Source organism: Phyllostomus hastatus, unplaced genomic scaffold (genome assembly GCF_019186645.2).
Source record: "Phyllostomus hastatus isolate PE091 unplaced genomic scaffold, TTU_PhHast_1.1 phas_contig_196, whole genome shotgun sequence".
NCBI classification, from domain to species: domain Eukaryota; kingdom Metazoa; phylum Chordata; class Mammalia; order Chiroptera; family Phyllostomidae; genus Phyllostomus; species Phyllostomus hastatus.
Genome location: NW_025333709.1, coordinates 6,089,080 through 6,108,104, shown reverse-complemented (window position 1 = coordinate 6,108,104; position 19,025 = coordinate 6,089,080). Strand labels below are relative to the sequence as shown.

The following is a 19,025-nucleotide window of genomic DNA, read 5'->3' as shown; positions in this document are numbered from 1 at the left end:
GGCCTTGAATGTGTGTGTTGCTGCATGCTTATTAAAGACCTCGGAGATTCGTTTTTTTATAGCATAACTCATTGTGCTAATATCTGTAATGTTTCATGTGCTAATCCTTTTGGATAATGTGATGGAAGCTTCGAATTCTCTCCCCAAAGAAATACCTGTGCATGAACAGTTGTTGCTGGAGTTTCAAAGGGTTTGTGGGCCCTCTGGAAGGGCTGAGGAAGAATCTCCATTCTGAACATGCAGTGACCACTTACTTGTTCATTTTCCAGTCGTTCCAGGCAGTTCTTCTCCCAGTATCCTATGCCTCTCCCCGTAAACCAGATGTCTGACCCAGACTCTTTTTTTAGTGCTGTGTTATCATAGTTAGTCGTATAAAAACTAGAAGGCTAAAGAGACGGAGTGGCTGTGGAGTCATGTAGGCATGGGCTACAATTTGCTGTGCCATGAAGATGCAGTTGTGTGAATTTATGACAACTTCCAAGACGCCCGAATCAACATTTTGCAAAACTGTGAGAGGAGTCAGCTCTCAATTTTTTCATGCCTCATTCCTATTGATCTGAATAAATAAGACTACCCTGTTTACTCAAAAGATAGCAAGATTTTCAAAATGTAATTATATTTTACAAAGTATTCAATTTCAAGCAACAATTCAGGAACTTTTGTTTCGATTATACTTTCCGTACTGTTCCAAGAATAGCCATGTCACATTTGGTTGGGATTGTGTTCCCTGTTGACTAGGAGTAGGATTTCAATTGAAATATGACAGGTCTTCGTTTATGGATCAAATGTTTATAGAAAAGAGAAGCTAACCTTTTTTTTAACCTTCCTTAAAATTTCTTATATTTTATTCAAAGTTCATGTTTGACATTTTCCCCCATGTAGGAATGTTGAAGAGAGTTCTAAAAAGAAGCAGCAAGCTGAAGAAGATTCCAAAGAAACCCTCAAAACCAGTGAGGTGTGTCCTAATTAATAAATGCATTCTGAGTGCTCTTTTGTTAGATACAGGCTATTCAGTCCTTTGGAGTAACACCAAGAAATGCAATTGGATCCTTTCTGAGTTCAGTAAACATCCCTCACATTCATTATTAACCCCCGTCCTGCTACAAGCTGAATTCCTCATTTTGGCAAGTTGATTCGTGTGATCATTTGTCTAGATAGTAACTACTTTTCTCCTTCCCCTTCCCTCGCTCACCCTGTTTCCTATGTGGCAATAACCAAATTGTCAAAATTAGATTGATAAATTCTCTTTTAGTTTTTTCTTTGAGGAATTTAATTTTAAAGTATTTTTTTTTAAGATTTTGCTGTCTTGGTCCCTGTATTAGTAGAAGTATATCAATCTTCGTGTTAAATTGTAAGGAGGTGTCATGGTTAGCCGATCCAGAGGCATAAAGATTTTTCTGAAAACTTCTGCCCATTATTCGTGTAAGAATAATTATAGCTAGTAGTCAGTGAGTCTTTATGAAAGTATGTTTTGTCAGCAACTGCTTATTAACATTAATAATCTATACTCTGTGCCATACTCTTGGGTGGGGGGGAGGGGATTCAGATGCTGTGATTTCTGAATATCTCCCCTGGGTTGTATAAACATACACATCAATTTTATATGATGTGGGTACTGTGAGTTAAATTGTGTGCATTTGAAGCATACTAAGTATGTCATCCAATGAGCAGCCTAAATTCATGAGGTTTCCCTAAAAACTTTTGATGTCTAAAATATCAGAAACCTTTATTTCAATGTAAATTTTTAAATTGTCTTCATCATACTTTTGGACTGAAAAGAATATGGGATTATCACTCTTTCATTTTATATTTATTAATGACTTTTGGGCATTTGTGGGCTTTAGCAATTGAGAGTTAAGTAAGTAGTCTCTAAAGATGCCTGTGATATGGTGGGAATAGAACTGGACTTAGACTGAGATCATCTAAACTCGTTGCCTGGGTGTCAAGTTTGGGGTCATGCTGAGCTTCGGTTTCCTGGTGCCTAGTATGAAGTTAGCGATGCCAACCACAGCCTGCCTGCAAAGAGTAAGTAAGGTATAAAATAGGTGACAGCACTCAACATATTAAATGGACCCAGATGTTAAATTTGAATACAAAAATTATCTCTAGCATTTCTCATATTTTAACCTTTGTTTTCTTAACAGCATTGTGAAAAGGAAAAGGTGTCTTCTTCAAAGGATTTGAAACATGTTCATACAAAAAGTGAAGCAAGTAGACCTACCCGGAGACTCTCCGAGTGTTTGCATTCAGCTGATGAGAACAAAAATGAATCCAAACTAGAAAGAGAACATAAAAGGCGGACATCTACCCCCATTGTGGTGGAGGGGGCACAGGAAGAGACTGACACGCGAGATGGGAAAAAGCAAATGGAACGCTCAGACGCGGGCACAGAAGAAAAAGAACCCCAGAAACAGAAGAGCACCCTTAAAAATGAAAAGCATCTAAAGAAAGATGATTCCGAAACAGCGCATGTGAAAAACCTCCCTAAGAAAGAGATGAAATCTTCCAAGGAAAAGGCTGAAAAAGAAAAAACTGTGTCAGAAGACAAGTTGTCTACAAAACATAAACATAAAGGGGACAGTGTGCATAAAACAGGTGATGAGACGGAGCTTCATTCTTCCGAGAAAGGGTTAAAAGTAGATGAAAGTGTTCAAAAGCAAAGTCAACAAATGAAGCCTTCTTCGGATGATAAAGCCGAACGAAAAAGTAAACATAGGAATGAAAGGAAGTTATCCATTTTAGGCAGAGATGGAAAGCCAGTTTCTGAATATATTATAAAAACAGATGAGAATGTTCGTAAAGAAAACAAAAAAGAGAGACACCTCTCAACCGACAAAACTAAGGCAGAGCACAAATCAAGAAGATCGAGTGATTCTAAAATTCAGAAAGATTCTCTGAGTTCCAAGCAACATGGAACCACATTACAGAGAAGAAGTGAAAGTTATTCCGAGGATAAATGTGATACAGATTCAACTAATTTGGACAGTAATTCAAAACCAGAAGAGGTTTGCCACAAGGAGAAGCGGAGAACAAAGAGCTTGTTAGAAGAGAAACTTGTGTCCAGGTCTAAGTCAAAAAGTCAAGGCAAACAGTCAAAAGTCACTGAAACAGAATTACAAGAGGGTGTCGCAAAACAGACAACCACTTCAAAACCAGATAAGGAGAAGAACTCAGAAGAAAATGACCCAGATAGACAACGAAAGTCTAAAGCTGAGGACAAATCTTCCGAGGAAGGTGGTGCTGAACCTGCATTAGAGAGTGTAGCACCTTCTGCCCACAGTGCCCAGAAGGACTCTGGTCACAGAGCCAAGCTGCTGTCAGCAAAGGATAGATGTAAGAGTGAGAAGGAGTCAAGCTCCTCTAGACTGGAGAGAAAATTATCAGATGGGCACAAAAGCAGAAGCTCAAAGCATAGTAATAAGGAGGTGAAAAAGAAGGAAGATAACAAATCAGATGATAAGGATGGTAAAGAAGTTGACAGCAATCATGAAAGGGCCAGAGGCAATGGTCCAGTGACTGAAAAGAAATTAAGCAGAAGGTCGTGTGAAAATCGGAAAGGAAGTACATCCCAAGAAATGACCAAAGGAGAAGATAAATCAGCAGCAAACACTTCGAGCTCTCTCAGTAGTTCCTCCCTTCAGAGACCAAAAAGAGGTGGTGACACCACACTGACCCCTGAACAAGAGCCAATGGAAACTGATTCTGAAGCTGCTGTGGAAAATGTACCGGAAGTTTCGAAAATCCATGAGAGCAGCAGTAATAGTTCTCAGCAAGATGCTGACTCTGAAAACGTGATGAAGCAGAAGGCGACAGGCATGGTTCTAAAGGATGAAGGAAGAACTTCCACCATAGATGCAAAAACAGCCGCTCCAGCCTGTAAATCAGGGCGTGGAGCAGGGGCTGCTGGTAATTCTGAAAAGCACGCTGACCATAAAAGCACCATGACCAAGAAAGTGCATATCCAAAGTGCTGCATCCAAACCAAACCCCAGGGAGAAAACACCAAGTCAACAAGGAACTCAGGACTCGAATGCAGAGTCTGAAGCTGGTCATAAAGTGTTGCCTGGTGCTCCATCAGAAAATGAGAAGGCACAAAAGAACTTGAAACATACAAGACCCGCCGAAGAGCGTGTTGCTCAAGGAGACACTGTTGAACATTCCACGAATGTAGACCCCTCACCATCCTTAAGTTCGGTGCCTGTTGTGCCTCAGAAACCATCTCATGATGCAGACGTAATTCCTGTAGTTGACAGGAGAAATGTTTCAGAAGGTGGCACAGGCGGCACCTGCCTGGGGGACCACTCCGACCTCCCTAACCAAAATTTGACTGTTAAGGAATCCGAAGTCCCCAGGACGAGTCACAGCAAAGAAGGTGGTGCAATTTCCACAGCAGATAGGCCAGCAAAAGCAAGCCTCACTAGCAAAAGAAACATTCCGGAAGGTTCCCAGGCCACCATACTGCACAGTAAACAAGGGAAAGGAAGCATGCCTCTTGATAGCAAGTTAACAGACACAGCTGTAGGAAGTGAGAATGTTAAAGAAGGTGACATAAGTAGAGAGCTCACTTCAGAGCAGACAGTTAGAGCTGCAATCGCAAATGGCCAAAAGGACGGCATCGCTGTGGACTGCACTGTAGGCATGAGCACCAAGGAAGATGCTAAAACCGTTGAACTTGAGCACAGTAGAGGCTCGGGTGAAGTAGTGCGTGTGTCCGCTGATGGTGAAAGAAGGAGGGAAAACAGTGAGGTAGACACCAGTGCCGGAGGTGACTCTGCCGCCTCTGTCTCACGCCAAAGGGACAGAAAAACTGAGAATGTGACAACGGGGTCTGGCAGAGCAGAGAAGACTTCTCTGGCCACTAGTACGGAAGGGAAGGACAGAGGCCTTGCCTTGAACCCAGTCAAAGCTGGGGACGCTACCACCACTTCCTCGGAAAGGGGAGAGGAGGAGGTGGCCGTGCCTTGCACGAGCATTGAAGCAGACGAAGGCCTCACGGGGGGCTCCAGAAACAATGCTCTCCCCTCGGGGGCGGAAGCTGGGCGGTGCACTGTGTTGGCCGCAGCAGAGGAAGGTGGGGGTGTGGTCACAGAGGGCCTGGCGGAAAGGGAAACCTTCCTCACCAGCACCAAGGAGGGAGAAAGTGGGGAGTGTGCTCTGGCTGGATCTGAAGAGCAAGCGGCAGACCCGGTGACTGCTCAGGCAGTCGCCGTTGAAGACAGTGTCAATAGTGCTGTGACAGAGGAGAAGGATGATGCTGTGACCAGTGCTGGCTCTGAAGGGAAGTGTGACGGTTCTTCCAGCAGAGACTCAGAAAGACTCAGGGGAGCTGTCGCTTTCACCGGGGAAGGCGAGAGTGATGGAGCCGTAACAAGCGCGGGGACAGAAATGCGAGAGGAGTCGTTAAGCAGTGGAGAGGCAGACAGGTTCCAGAGAAGTATGACGAGGATGGGCCCCCAAAAGGAACCCGAGGGGACTGTGACATGTACAGGAGCAGAAAGGGGAAGCGGAAGCTTTGCGATGTGCCCAGTCACGGGTGCAGGGCCACAGGAGGAGCGTATGGTTACAGGGGCAGCTGTTGCCCTGGTGGACAATGACCCTCCACCAGGAGCTAATGCCACCCAGGACGGAGATGGCTCTGGGAATGACGGCACAGAGGGGGAGAGTGCCGTCACCAGCACCGGGATCACGGAGGAAGATGCAGAGGGGCCGGCAAGTTGCACAGGTTTGGAAGAGAGCAGCGAAGGCCTGGCAATAAGTTCTGAGTCCGAAGAAACCGGACAGAGTGCTATGGACAGCACAGGAGCCAAGGAGGTCGCCAGCGTACCAGTGGTCGCTGCTGGCCCCTGTGATGACGAAGGCATCGTCACCAGCACGGGCGCCAAGGAGGAGGATGACGAAGGTGAGGGTGTTGTGACTAGTACTGGAAGAGGGAACGAGGTCGGGCCCGCCTCGGCCTGCACGGGGACAGAAGCAGAAAGCGAGGAGGCGCCCGTGTGTGAGAGTGCAGGAGGAGGCGGCGGTGGCATTGGGACAGCAGCCGGCCACGGGCCTGCCGAGGCTGGGGCTGCGGCCGGAAGTGCGCAGGAGGGCAGCGTCCACAGTGTGAGCGGCGCCGAGAAGGAGATGAAAGATGCAGAGATCTGCTCCAGCGCCAAGGCGATCGTGGAAAGCAGCGTGACCAGCGCGGCTGCGAGGGCAGACGGAGCAGCGGCACCAGAGCCCGAAGCTTGCGAGGGGCCCATGACCAGCGCAGCTTCGGGCCAACGCGACAGTCAGCTGGCCGGCGAAGGCAGAGCCGGAGACGCCGTTATTTCCACTGGTCTGGTGGGGGGCAGTTGCGAGGAACTGGTGTCTGGCGCCGTGGCAGAGTACGGGGTGCCCCGCACGTCGCCGAGCGAGAAGGAAGACGAGGGGGTCATCACCTCTGTGGAAAATGAGGAGTGCGACGGCCTCGCGGCGACCACGGCCAGCAACGGCGTCACCCGCCAGACCGGTGTTCCTGGGGGCCAGAGTCAAGGCACGGGCCTGGTGATTTCCACCAGCAGCACCCACGGTTACACTTCACAGTTCAGCACCATTCGGGACGTGGGAGGCCCCTCCAGTGCCCTGAGAACCGAAGAAAACGCGGAGGGCCCCAGAGTGAACGCGGACGAGTTCGAGGCCCCCATGCCCAGTGCGGGTTCGGGGGAGGAGGGCCAGCTCCCCGCGGCGAGAAGCAAGGAGAAAGACGAGTGCGCCATGATCTCCACAAGCCTCGGGGAGGAGTGCGAGGTGCCCGTCTCCAGCGCCACGACCACCCTGTGTGCCGGCGGCCCGCAGCCCGTGGCAACGGCGGAAGGGAGAGCCAAGGGCCCCGTCTTGGTCGGCACTGACGACTTCGAGGTGCCTATGCCCAGCGCACCCAGGGAAGTGGAAAGCCCCCGTGCCTCGACCAGCAAGGAGGACAAGGATGAGTGCGCGCTCATTTCCACCAGCATAGCGGAGGAGTGTGAGGCCTCCATTTCCCCGGGAGCTGCGGGGGGTGCGCGCGAGCGGTCTGGCACAGCCGTGGAGGAGAAAGACGGGAGTGGCGTCATCTCCACAAGCTCGGTGGAGGACTGTGAGGGCCCGGTGTCCAGCGCCGTCCCTCGGGAGGAAGTCCGTCCCGCGGCCACCCCCGCGGAAGAGATCAGCGACACCACCGTGATTTCCACGAGCACCTCGGAAGGACGGGAAGCGGCCATGAGTGGTGCCGTCCCCCGGGATGAAGAGCGGCCCGCGGGTGCGCAGATGGAGGATTTGAGTGACGCCGCCATCATCTCCACCAGCACGGCTGAGTGTGCGCTGGCTGTCGCTGGCCCGGACAGGCACGAAGAGAACCCGCTGACTGCTAGCAACCCAGAAGGAGGAGATGACCTGTCAGCCGCGAAGGTGAGCAAGTCTGAGGCCCCCATGCCCAGCCTCATTGCCGAGAACAGCTGTCAGTGCCCTGGGCCACTCCCAGAAGGCAGAGACATGAGCCCTGGGGAAGGGCACATCAGGGCGCCAGCCAACGTGCTCTCTGCAGAGGGAGGCCCGCCGCAGGAGGAGGAGAGTGTGTCCTTGAGCTCCCTTCGGAGCCTGGATAAAAGCCCTGCGGCAGGGATGGCTGGAGACGGCCCCAAAGCACCCTGTTCAGCAGGGAGGGACTTGGAGAAGGGAGCTGGCTCGCCTGTCGGCCTGGGAAGACCAGAGCAAACGTCGACAGCTGAGGACTCCATCAGCATTCGCTCTTTGGCAGCAGTACATACTGGTGCTAAACCGGCTGGTGACATGCCACGTGTCAGACCCGCTGACACAGAGCAGCCCTCTCTCCCTCCCACCCAGCAGGAGCCTGAGGGTGACTTGAAAACCACCACCGAGAGTGTTCATGGCCCAGAGTCAGAAGTCGCTCCTTGCCGCGCAGCCCTTCCAGCTGCCTGCCCTGTGGCTGTGTCGGCAGCAGAGTGTAAGCAGGACCTGACCGGGAAGAGTGATCACCGTGGATCGCGACGGGCCGTTCAGGCGGCGGCTGAGAAAACGGGAGATGGCACGGTGAAACCCTTCCAGAAGGGAGGAGGCCTCACGGTCACTGTTTCTCCTGAAGAAAACGTGGGTGACCCAGGTGAGAATCTCTCTAATTGAAAACTCGAACATTTTACAGAGGCGATTGTGTATAGAGTAAATTTACAACAGCCTTCCGAAACATGGTTTTGGTTCCTGAATGTCACAAGATAATTTGTCAAACTTGGAGGTCAGGCTTCTCCAAAAGAAACTTGTGCTCAGAGCGTGAGGCCCCAGAGCCCTTTCTCGTGGACAGGGAGGGAAGAGGCGGGAGACTGCCGCGGGCCACTGGGCCTCCCTGACCTCCAGGTGTCCCAGGGACCTCCAGGTGTCCCAGCAGCCCTGTGCAATCAGTGGTTTTTAATCACCCCTATTTTACAGGAGAGCAGACAGGTTCACGGAGTCGAAGTATCTTGCATGGTACTTGAGTGCCTTTTAGAAAACATTAACTCTGTTCTAGAAAATGGGGATAATAACACAAAAATAAGCATCATTTCTATTCTCCTCTGACTTACGGATTTGCAATATGTGTCAGTTCAATCCAACTGGTTACTTTAATCAAAGGAGCACTTTAAAAAAAAAAAAAAACCAACAACCCTGAGTTTTATTCAGATAAAATGAGCAGTTTCTGGCTTAGATTTTGTTGAAGAGAAAATGGGTTCTCTCCTGTCCTGGCAGGTTTCAGGGAATGTTGGTCTTATTAGAAATGGTCGATAATTCAGTATACAAGCTTTGAGTGCAGTCATTCCGTATACGATCCGACTGCGGGCACTGTGCCCCAGCTCCGACGGTGCAAGGCCCTGGGGGGGCCAAGGGAAGTAGTCAGCGTGGGGCGGAGCTGTGAGTGCAGCCGTGTGTTGGAAGTGGGCAGCGACACCGTCGTGGGACAGGTACTTAGACCTGGGTAAAGCGCAGGATGCTGTGAGGACGCAAGGGGGCCTGGGCTGCGCTCCAGAGGGTCAGGGGCGTTGTTGGCTCCTCCCCACTCGGGCTGTGTGAATCGCGGCATCCTGGACTTCCAGACTGGAACAGACTCCGGTGTCCTCTAAGGCAGCCTCTGGAAGCGGAGGCTTGTGCTCTTGTCCTGTCCACTGCAGGAACTTAAGTAGGAGACATTAAGAAATGTTCGCAGCATGGAAATAAGTAACTTTAAAATTTTTCATTGGACTTAGCCTGAGGTACATTGAATGCTCTGCGAGTTTTATGACCTAATCATTCCTATAGTCTGTTATCCCTTCCTCCCTCCCCACCCCTGCACCGCCTTTTTCTTTTTCCTTGAAGGAGCAAAAATAGAAATGCTTTAGCAAGGAAAAGCCTGCAGTCTCTTGGAGAAAGAAGGGATTTTCTTTGGAGGCTTAGATGAGCCACAAGCCACAGAAGCACAGGGGACAGAGGGGAGAAAGGCCCGAGACAGGGATAGACTTGAGTCTCCACTAGAGAAAAACTCGGTTTTCTTTTGTCTGCTTCACAGGTTTTTAACTTTATGTTTAATTTTGCTGTGTCCGCATAAAGTGAGTGAAATGAGTCTATTCATAAATCACCTTTTTTATCAAGAATATTCCTCAGTGGCCCAGAATATTTCCCTGAACTCTTGGAAATAAGATGTGTCCACAAATAGCACTTTCTGGGCAGCCATCTGCACGGCAGGAACGGTCCACCCTCTCCGCGGAGAGGAAGTGACCCCGCTCTTCCTCTGATGCGTTTCATGCCTATTCATCTTCACTGTTTTCTCCTGACTGCAAAGTAAAACAGCAGAGTGGGCATGGCGTGCTAGATGAGAACATTTTGTTGTTACCTTTTGGCCCAGATTGTATTTTGCAAGCAGATTCTTAACTTGGTTTAATGGTTTTAAATTTCATTAGGCCACGAAGACTCTCCATCGAATGTTTCGGGAGGATTGGACTTGAAAGCCAACTTGAAAACTGAGGTATGGCTGATAATGCAGTTACGCTGAGCTGTAAATGGTGTTAAGAGCCATTTCGCCCTATGTATACACACATGCGTTTAAGCAGTCTACATACACCTCTCTTGTTTTCACTGTACTTAAGACACCTAAGTATTGTCATTGTTACATCGGGGTGTGGGGGAGCGAAATTCCTCAGTGATCGCCACAAGTAACGCCATCACCACTTCCATTTACTCAAACCAGAAACCCGAGAGTCACTCTGTTTCTCCTTGTCACTCCACATTTAATCCACTGCCAGTTCTTTGTATCTATGTATTTGTTTATTTATCCTAGGAGAGTGGGGAAGGGAGGGAGAGAGAGAAAAACATCGATGTGAGAGAGAAACATCAATTGGTTGCCACCCCTTTGCCACCCAACCTGCGACTGAACCCACAGCCTAGGCATGTGCCCCGACTGGGGATTGAACTGCTGACCTTTCACTTGGCGGGATGATGCCCAACCAAGCGAGCCGCACCTGTCAGGGCTCCGTTGTCAGTTCTTACAGTTTCCACTTCCAAAGTATAGCTTGAGTCCCTCTGTTTCTGCTTCTACAGTCACTGCACTAGTCTAAGCCAGGGCCTGCGCAGTGTTCCTGTCGAATTTCCTCCCTCCCCAGCGCCCTCCAGTCTGGGGTTATCAGGACAGCCCTGGGAGCTATCTTGAAAACCCTAAATTAGGTCATGTCATTCTGCTGCCTGAATTTTCCAGTGGCTTTCCATCATACTCAGAATAAAATCTATTTTGTAGTGGCCTGTTGGTGTAATACCTAACGTAGTCTCCCTACCCCCCTCCACCCGGTCTCGTGGCACCCTGCAGGCACGCACAACAGTTGCACAGCGGTGAGCGTGGGCGCTGTGGGCACTGCAGAGGGGCTGTCCTCACCGGGCTGAAGCAGTGGGCAGGCAGGCAGGGGTAGTGTTTGAGTTCTGCAGCTGGAGTGCAAGTGTTCCAGAGAAGGGAAGCCTTCCAGTCAAAGGAGCGTGTTCTAGGCAGAGAGGGAAGGGCCAGGGGTGAGCCCCGGGCCCTGCGGTGGCTCCAGGTCAGCGGTGCTGCAGCGCGAGCCTGGCGGGGGGTGGCGCTGAGCAGGGAGGGCCTTGTGTGTTGCACCGAACTGGAGTTTGAATTCAAAGCAGTAGGAGAACCACTGGTGGATGGCTTAGGTGAAATGGATTAGGTTGAATTTTGGGTTTGTTTTTAAAGGCTGACATACATTCATTTTGGAATTATGCACAGACTTGAAAGTAGGCTTGTGGATTACAAGGTGCTGGGGTTACGTTTTGTTTTTTGGGGGGTTTTTTTTGTTTTCAGTCATTTGAGGTTCGTCTTGCCTTGTTATAAAAACTGCAGTTAACTCTTTTTTGTGGTACTTTGGACTTTTTAGACATTTCTACAGGCAGAAGAAGAGAAGAGTCATGAAATTCCAGCACCATCAGAGCGTCCACGTGGGAGAAAGCTGACTGGGACAAGTAAGCTCCTTTTAGCAGGCTGTTTGCCTTTTGTTGCAGCTTAAAATCGGTAGCTGGTTCGTAGCGATATGCTGGCAGGCTGTAGGAATTTGCTTCTCACTTTTTAAAATAGGTTAGTGAGAACACTCGACTTAACTTCATTTTTAACATACACCTTTTCTTATGAAGTGTCAGTCAGTTTCATATGAGGTGATTCTTTGAATCTGATAGCTCCAAATCATTGTGGCAAATAGAAAGTTGCTTGGAGCAAACTCTTGCCCCATCCCCAAATGTGTCTTTGTGCTTCCCTTCCCTTCTGGGTGCCGTTACCACAGCTCGTTTGCAGTAGGCAGGTCCGCAGCTGGTGCGGTGCGCCCACTTCTTTACAGCCCTGCTCTTGGTCCTTGGACTCTGCCAGGGCTCCTCCCAGCTTGCAGAGTCTCTTCCGGTCTCCGGGAGCCTCAGTGGTCAGTGTCCACTGCAGACTTGAGGGGACTGCCCAGTGTCAGGAAAGGTTAGGGCAGCGACTCAGATTCCCTGGTCCAGGACCACTTGACACTCAAAATTCAGTGAGGACCACAGAGAGCTTTTTTTGTATGGACTATACCTGTTAACATTTACCAAATAAGAAATTAAAACTGAGAAAGTTATGAAATATGCATTGAGTATAATTAACTCACCACGAGGAGTTAACATAAGTAACATTGTTTTTCATGAAAAATAGCTAGATGTTCCAAAACAAACTCTAGTGAGAAAGGTAACATTGTTTTGTATTTTTGCAAATCTCTAAGTCTAGGTTAAGAGAAAATAGCTGGTTTCTCTTAAATGTTTCTGCAGTCAGTCTGTTGCTAGTCTGTTGTCTTGGCTGAAGTATATGAAGAAACTCCAGCGTCACACGTGTGGTTGGATTTTTAGAACAGTCTTTTCAGATAATTGTGGGGGCATCATATGGCCTCTGGAAAGCTCACCGTGTACCATGAGTTTAAAGGCGAATAGCATCTTCTTCTTATGACTGTGCTTGGGCCCTTGCCCAAGGTCTTAATGGAAGGTCTTAGGAGCTCCTGAGGGTGCCTAGACCGCACTTTGAGAACCACAGGGCTAGGGAAATGGAAATGAGAAGAATGGTGACGTTAGAGAAGTTTCCAGGGTTGTACTCCAGTCGTTATTGTACATTTTCTTCTGATTTACCCATTAACCAGGAAAAAAGTAATAGGAATTGTAGCTATGTGATCGAATATAAGCTAGTTTTTTGTTTTTTGTTTTTTGCAACATTGAAATGTCGGTGCCAGTCAGATGGAAGAGTCAGGGTGATCTGGTTGCAAGTAATAAAAGTCTGCAAATACTTGCTTAAATCTGTTAGCTCATTGTCTTAGTTCAGGTTGCGGGAATTCCGTAGGTTGAGTGGCTTAAACAGCAAATATTTATTTCTCAGGGTTGCAGAGCTGGGAAGTCTGAATTAATGGGGTCAGCCTAGTCAGGTTCCCAGTGAAGACTCTCTTCCTGGTTATGTCCTCACGTGACCTTCCTTGGGGGGGGGGGGCGGCGGGGGGCACACAGGAGAAGATCTCATATCTCCTCTTTTTATGAGGACACTGATCCTATCACCGGAACCCTACCCTCAGGACCTCATGTAAACCTGATCACCTCTCAACACTCAGCTCCAAACAGCGTCACGCTGGGGGCTAGGTCTTCTGTGTGCACTTGAGGGCACACACATGTCCAGCCCATGGCATGCACACACCTGAAAGTACAGGCAAAGCGTGATTTAAGAGCGCGATGGTCTCCCCACAGACACGTCTTAAAAGGCCCAGTCTCTTCCCTCCCTTGGCCCCCAGCAGGGGTAACTGCTTCTCATTTATGATCTCTGGGAAAATATCCTTGTCCTACCATTCATGGCCAAAATCCTAAGATTTACTCTAATTCAGCTTAGGTAGCTGTGTGCACCTTAAACTAAGTGCTGTTGCCATCTCCGAAACCACACTGTGCCCTGGACCACAGCCTGGGCTGGGGAAGTGCTAGGAGAGAAGCCACAATGTCACCTGTAGTTAGACAGAGGGGAAGGCAGGGAAGAAGAGAGGGAGAGACACATCGATTGATCAGACCCCTCTCCCATGCCCCAACCAGGGACTGAGCCACAACCCAGGCGTGTGCCCCAGCTGGGAATCGAACACCGGCAACCCTTTGCTTCATGGGAGGACCATTTGAGCCACACCGGTCAGGGCATGAAATCGTAATACTTTACCGTCTGCGCTGTAATTTTTTTTTTTAACTCAGCCTTATATTGTGGGCTTCCTTCATTGTCAGTGTATACAGATTGACTTCATCTGAATAGTAATCCGTAATGCATTTTCCTGGTTGTAGATCTTAGCCATCTCCGGTTTTTATAGTTTTTACTATTATAAACAAAGCTGCAATGAACTTCCACGCTCATGTAATTGTGTGTTTCCCCCAAGTATTTCCATAAAGGTGAATTGGGAGGTCAAAGAATATATGTTTTGATTTTGATGAATACTTATCTCTTCCCCTTTTTGGAGCCCGATACTGAGGGATGAGCAGGTATGCAGCAGGTGCAGCAGGCAAAGAGAGAGGCAGCATGTAAGGTGGGGTGTGCATGAACCCTCACCCAGGCCTGCCTGGGGTGGTCAGGGCGGGGGCCTTGCCAGGCAGCCTTCGAGGTGTGTGACCTGGAGGGGCCTGCAGGCAGACGGGTCTGTCAGGCAGCCTGGACGACCCCCCCAGGCTGGTGAGCCCCTCGGGCCGGCGTGTGGAAGCCCCGACCCTGACAAAGGGATCCAAAACTCAGAGAGAGGCGTTAGTTAAAATGTGTGTGTGTGTGAACTACAGTGGACATAACTCACATCCCACTTGTCACGGCCCCAAAGGTGCCGTTGTGGAGGTTCTGAAGTCCGTTGTTCCCACAGCTAGAATCCAGATTACTGTGTTTAGGCACGGCTCAATAGGAGGTCTACTTACGTAAAAGGAAGTTGTTTAGAAGAAAAATGTGCGTTCTGTCACTGTTGAGTAGAAACAGTAGACCTTGTGCTTCACGTTTCCAGAGAATATAAATAGATCTCTGCTGTTTGAGGGGCTGGGAGCTGACTTTTCAGTTCATGGCATTATTTTTAAATGAACCAGTGTTACCCTGTGGCTCAACAGTCAGTAAAGGTCTTCCACCTTCCCTCTGAGCTTCCGGTCCTGAGCACAGCAGGCACGGAGTGACCTAAGGGACCACCGCCATTGCTGTAGGAAGGCGGGCAGCTGTCGTTTCTGTGGTTCTTCTTGTAGGGTGACCGATGTAGATTGTAGAAGAAGATTCATCTGAATTTTATAATTCCACTGCCCTGAATGTCTCTAAATGTGTTTCTCTGCAGCTCAGTTTCCTTATTTCTCATTTTTGTTTTGAACAGCTGCACTGCAGAGCCAGCCTTTGGTGTCGAACGAACCACTGAGGGTAAGTCGCTGCGGTGGTGGGGTTTGGTTATCGGCCCTGTGTTGTCTTGGCCTAGTGTGTTGAGAGTGGCCACGGAGGGGGCGTCCTGAGGGGGTTGTCTGCGCGTTTCTGAAGGGGACAGGAGGCCCTAGATGGCCTGCTCTGCACAGGAGTTCAACACACTGACCAGGGTGTTTACTTGGCCTCGTCTACAGTCAGCTGTGACATACCACTGATGTCACGAAATATGTATAGTTGTTTCTCCCCCCCCCCAGGAAAGTCCTCCTGCATTCAGCAGCATGGAATCTAGGCCAGCGGCACGAAATGACACCAAGGACATAGGAGGAGGCCCACATGGCTTAGACTAGAAAGCTCACCCGGTGTGTGAGTGCTAAGGAAACCCTTCAAAGCACTGAACTTCCTATTCGTGATGACCATAAGGGCCTTGCAGGGCAACTTGTGACATGCACTGATCACCATACTGCAGACAAAACAGATTTTGTTTTGAGAACTGACATTAGCTTTATGTTTTTGGAAGGCTTTTCTGAAAACACCAAACTATAATGGGCATGTATACATATTTTTTTCACGTGTGGCTCTCACAATCCCTTTTGTACTTGAAAGTTGTTTTTGCTTTTTGTATTTCTGAAGGCATTTTTGGAGACCTGATCTCATACCAGGAGCGAACATTTTGTAAACGCTTGCAAACTTCACACAGGCACGTCCTTTCCTGAGCTCCTAGAGGACTTAGTACCCGACAACTGGCATCAGAGGGCCCTCCTCACCCCGTTGGAACACCCTGTTTTGTAGCTGGAGGCACGCACACAGTCTGCTGAGTAGGGAGGAAGGAAAACCCCACTTGTCTGGTTCCGGTTTACCCCGCAGAGCCAGTGAGGCGATTGTTTAAGCCCCGAATATGTGCTCCGTCCTACCTCAGAGCTTCCCTGAGTCTGAGGCCCCACGCAGCACAGCCATCCTTTCTAAGGAGGCGTGAGATTCTGTAGCTTGGACCTCAAACACTGCAGGGTATTCTGAGACTTCCCCTCGGTGAATAAAGAAACAAAAACCCCTGGCTGGGTGGCGCAGTTGATTAGAGCATCATCCTCACACACCAAGGCTGCAGGTGCAGTCCTCAGTCAGGGCACATATGAGAATGAACCAATACATGCATAAATAAGTGGAACAACAAATCAGTCCATCTCTCCGTCTATAAAGAAATCAAGAGCCCTGGCTGGCGTAGCTCAGTGGATTGAGCGCGGGCTCTCAAACCAAAGTGTCGCAGGTTTGATTCCCAGTCAGGGCACATGCCTGGGTTGCAGGCCATGACCCCCAGCAACCGCACATTGATGTTTCTCTCTCTCTTTCTCCCTCCCTTCCCTCTCTGGGGATAAATAAATAAAATCTTAAAAAAAAAAAGAAGAAGAAATCAAGAAATACAACTGATAAGATTTACCAAGGGGAAATCTTAGGACAGAGTGACAGAATCCTTCAGCATTTTTAAATAAAGGAAAAAGAATATCATGGGGCATCATTGGATGGGAAAAGAATGCATAGAATTCATAAGTATATTCTCATATTACTCTTTTGCCATACCATTTTAAAGGAGAGTAAACATAGTAGGATGATAATTTAATAAATGGAAACGTCTTCAAAAGGAAGCTGGCTCTGTGCTTTTGAACTTCTTGGTAAAATTAAAAAGAACATGCATTCCAGCTCCTTTCATCATCCCACAAACAGCCAGTCATGTCAATTACCTTTTTTTTTTTTTCCTTTCTGCTCTCAAGACTTCTCAGATTATCCATCAACAACATTTTCTATTGTCTGTTTAGGTCGAAAACACAGGCTCAAGAACAAAAGAAGAAATTCACAGCAAGTGTCATAACAAAGAAGGTAAGTTGATGAATTTCAGAGCAGTGATTTTCATAGTAATTATAATTCCCTTTTGTTAAATGCCTCCCATGTGCCTGGCCCTGTGCTGATTACTGTACTTCCCAGATTTTCTCTCATTTATTGATGCGACGCAGTAAGGTGAGTGCAGACAGCGTCATGTCAGTGGTTGAGGAGGGTGGGGCGTGAGAGGCCCAATGGCTAGGTCAAGGCCGTGCACCTTACACGTGGTGCCTTGCCCGAAAGAAACGCTAGCACTTCGCCAGTCACCTCACAGTGGACTCGGTCCATTGTGAATGCAGAGGGTACAGTCCCTGTGGTTTGCGCTGTCGGAGAAGTTCTGTGCTGAGTGCTGGCCGCCCGTGCCTCCTGACAGGCGGTCTCAGGTGGGCCCGGAGCGGGAGTGGCACGTCCCAGGGCCCAGGTCTCACTCCCCAGCACCCGTGGGGACTGCCAGCTCCAGAGGGATAATTCTCTTCTCAAACAGAACACAGAATTTTCTCCGTTCCTACTGATTTTGTTAATTCTCTATTCTGAGAACGGGGACAGAGGCCGCGATCCCCTGTGCAGTTACTTTTATAATGTGTTACACTGTATTTCAGACCAAAGGAAAGCAGCAGGGATTATAAATCCTTGTTATACTTATCACCTGGTTTTGTCATATCTTAAAAGTTAGTGTATTTGCTTCAGAAGCTTTTTAAAAATGTTACAGATACAGTTGAATTCACATTAAAAAGGCAGCAACAATTATAAGTCCATGTACTCATGACCTAGTTTTGTCATCTCTTGAAACTTAGTAGATTTGCTTCAGATACTTTTGAAAAATGCTAATGACAGACACAGTGGAGTCCACACTGGACCCTCCCAACCCCCGTCTCCTTGTGTCTGCTCCCCGGGCGCCACCGCCCTGCACTCGCCGCGCGTTCCCGTGCACGGTGTCCGGCCTCCGGCGCGTGTTCCAGGAGGAGGGCGCCGCGTTGTGGGGCCTGTCTCCTCCACACCTGCTCACTCAGCGTGGTGCTGTCGTGCGGGTGACTGTCCAGTCACTTTTTTCCGTTGCTCTTTAGTATTCCACGTGTGAATAGAGCAGTTGTTATTTTTTGCTTCTTTAGGGTTTTTTGGCGCTTCTCCCAATTATATAGAGTGCTCCCACGTGGGATCCTGTCCCTGTTTCCCAGTGCCTGTGTAGTGAGTGCACCTGTCACTCCAGGTGCGCCATTGCTGGGTCAGTAGGCACCTCTTGCATTTGACTGAATGTGCCAAATGGTCGCCAGGTGGTTTCCCAGCTGTCACTCCACACCTCTCCCATAGCTGGTATTGTCAGGTGGTTTGGGATGTTCGCCAACAGATGAGCATGACGTGATACCTACTTGTTTTCTTCGGACACTTCTGCGTGCTGTGCTGCCACACGGGCTGTTGCGGAAAGCGCGGGGACCCGCCTCCCTCCCTGAACCCCGTGGACTCACATCTAGAAGTGGGAACCGTGGGGTTTTCTTGACATAGCTGTCGGGAGGAGTCGTCACAGTCATCTGTACGGTGTTCTTCCCTCTTTCCCTTCCCTCTGCCACACGCCCCCTAAAATAAGTGTTGGAATTAATGAACATTTAAGGTGATTTTTCTTTTGTGTGTTTATTACTCAGGCATATCCAGTGGTAGCAAAGACAACACAGAAGCCGTAAGAGGTCACAGTGTTGAAGCAAATTCTAAAGAGGTGGGTTTTCCTAATTTAGAATTACGGATATCACGTTTGATATAGAGAGACTTCACCTGTGCACAAAGGCTTTCCTTCTTGGTGTATCTGAAAAACACAGTGGAGTGGTGAGAGTTCTCCCTGGCACTTGCATCTGTGTGTGCTCATGTGACTAATGTCCAGGTGACTGACAGATCCCACGGTCACTGGACGTGCCCGTGTGGTGCGCTCAGGCGTACTTCTGCGTTTCCTGCCTTCCATCGGCCCTTCCATGGGCACTAGAAGAGAAACACTGCCAGTTAGAGCATGACATGCTATCGATGATCGGGCATAGGGTGACCTCAGAGATGGTAAAATAAGAACTGCTTTTTTTCAATGTAATCTAGAACTGTTGAAATACAGTATGTAACCAGAAACAGATTTGACTATTGTGTATGGATTTACGTTAGCATAAAAAAAAGACTCAAGCTTAGTCTAATTCAAATCTAGGTGCCAGAAGTGTTATTCTAGACTTTTAAAAAGTATACAAAAACATGTTCCAAAGGCGAAAAGCTAATACGCCCATTTC

The 19,025-nt window shown here is 48.7% G+C and overlaps 1 protein-coding gene across 4 annotated transcripts in view; it reads left to right on the top strand.

Annotated features, from left to right (window-relative positions):
- Nucleotides 1-19,025, top strand: part of BOD1L1 (biorientation of chromosomes in cell division 1 like 1) — a 50,187-nt gene that overhangs the window by 16,940 nt on the left and 14,222 nt on the right. For 2 of the 4 annotated variants that reach the window (XM_045833974.1, XM_045833973.1), the window contains exons 9-15: nt 883-955; nt 2,145-8,121; nt 9,923-9,987; nt 11,387-11,471; nt 14,858-14,901; nt 16,710-16,770; nt 18,408-18,478. In XM_045833974.1, the coding sequence (XP_045689930.1) occupies nt 883-955; nt 2,145-8,121; nt 9,923-9,987; nt 11,387-11,471; nt 14,858-14,901; nt 16,710-16,770; nt 18,408-18,478 (6,376 nt within the window). The remainder of the gene's footprint in view (nt 1-882; nt 956-2,144; nt 8,122-9,922; nt 9,988-11,386; nt 11,472-14,857; nt 14,902-16,709; nt 16,771-18,407; nt 18,479-19,025) is intronic. The other 2 variants (XM_045833977.1, XM_045833975.1) reach the window with 2 other exon arrangements.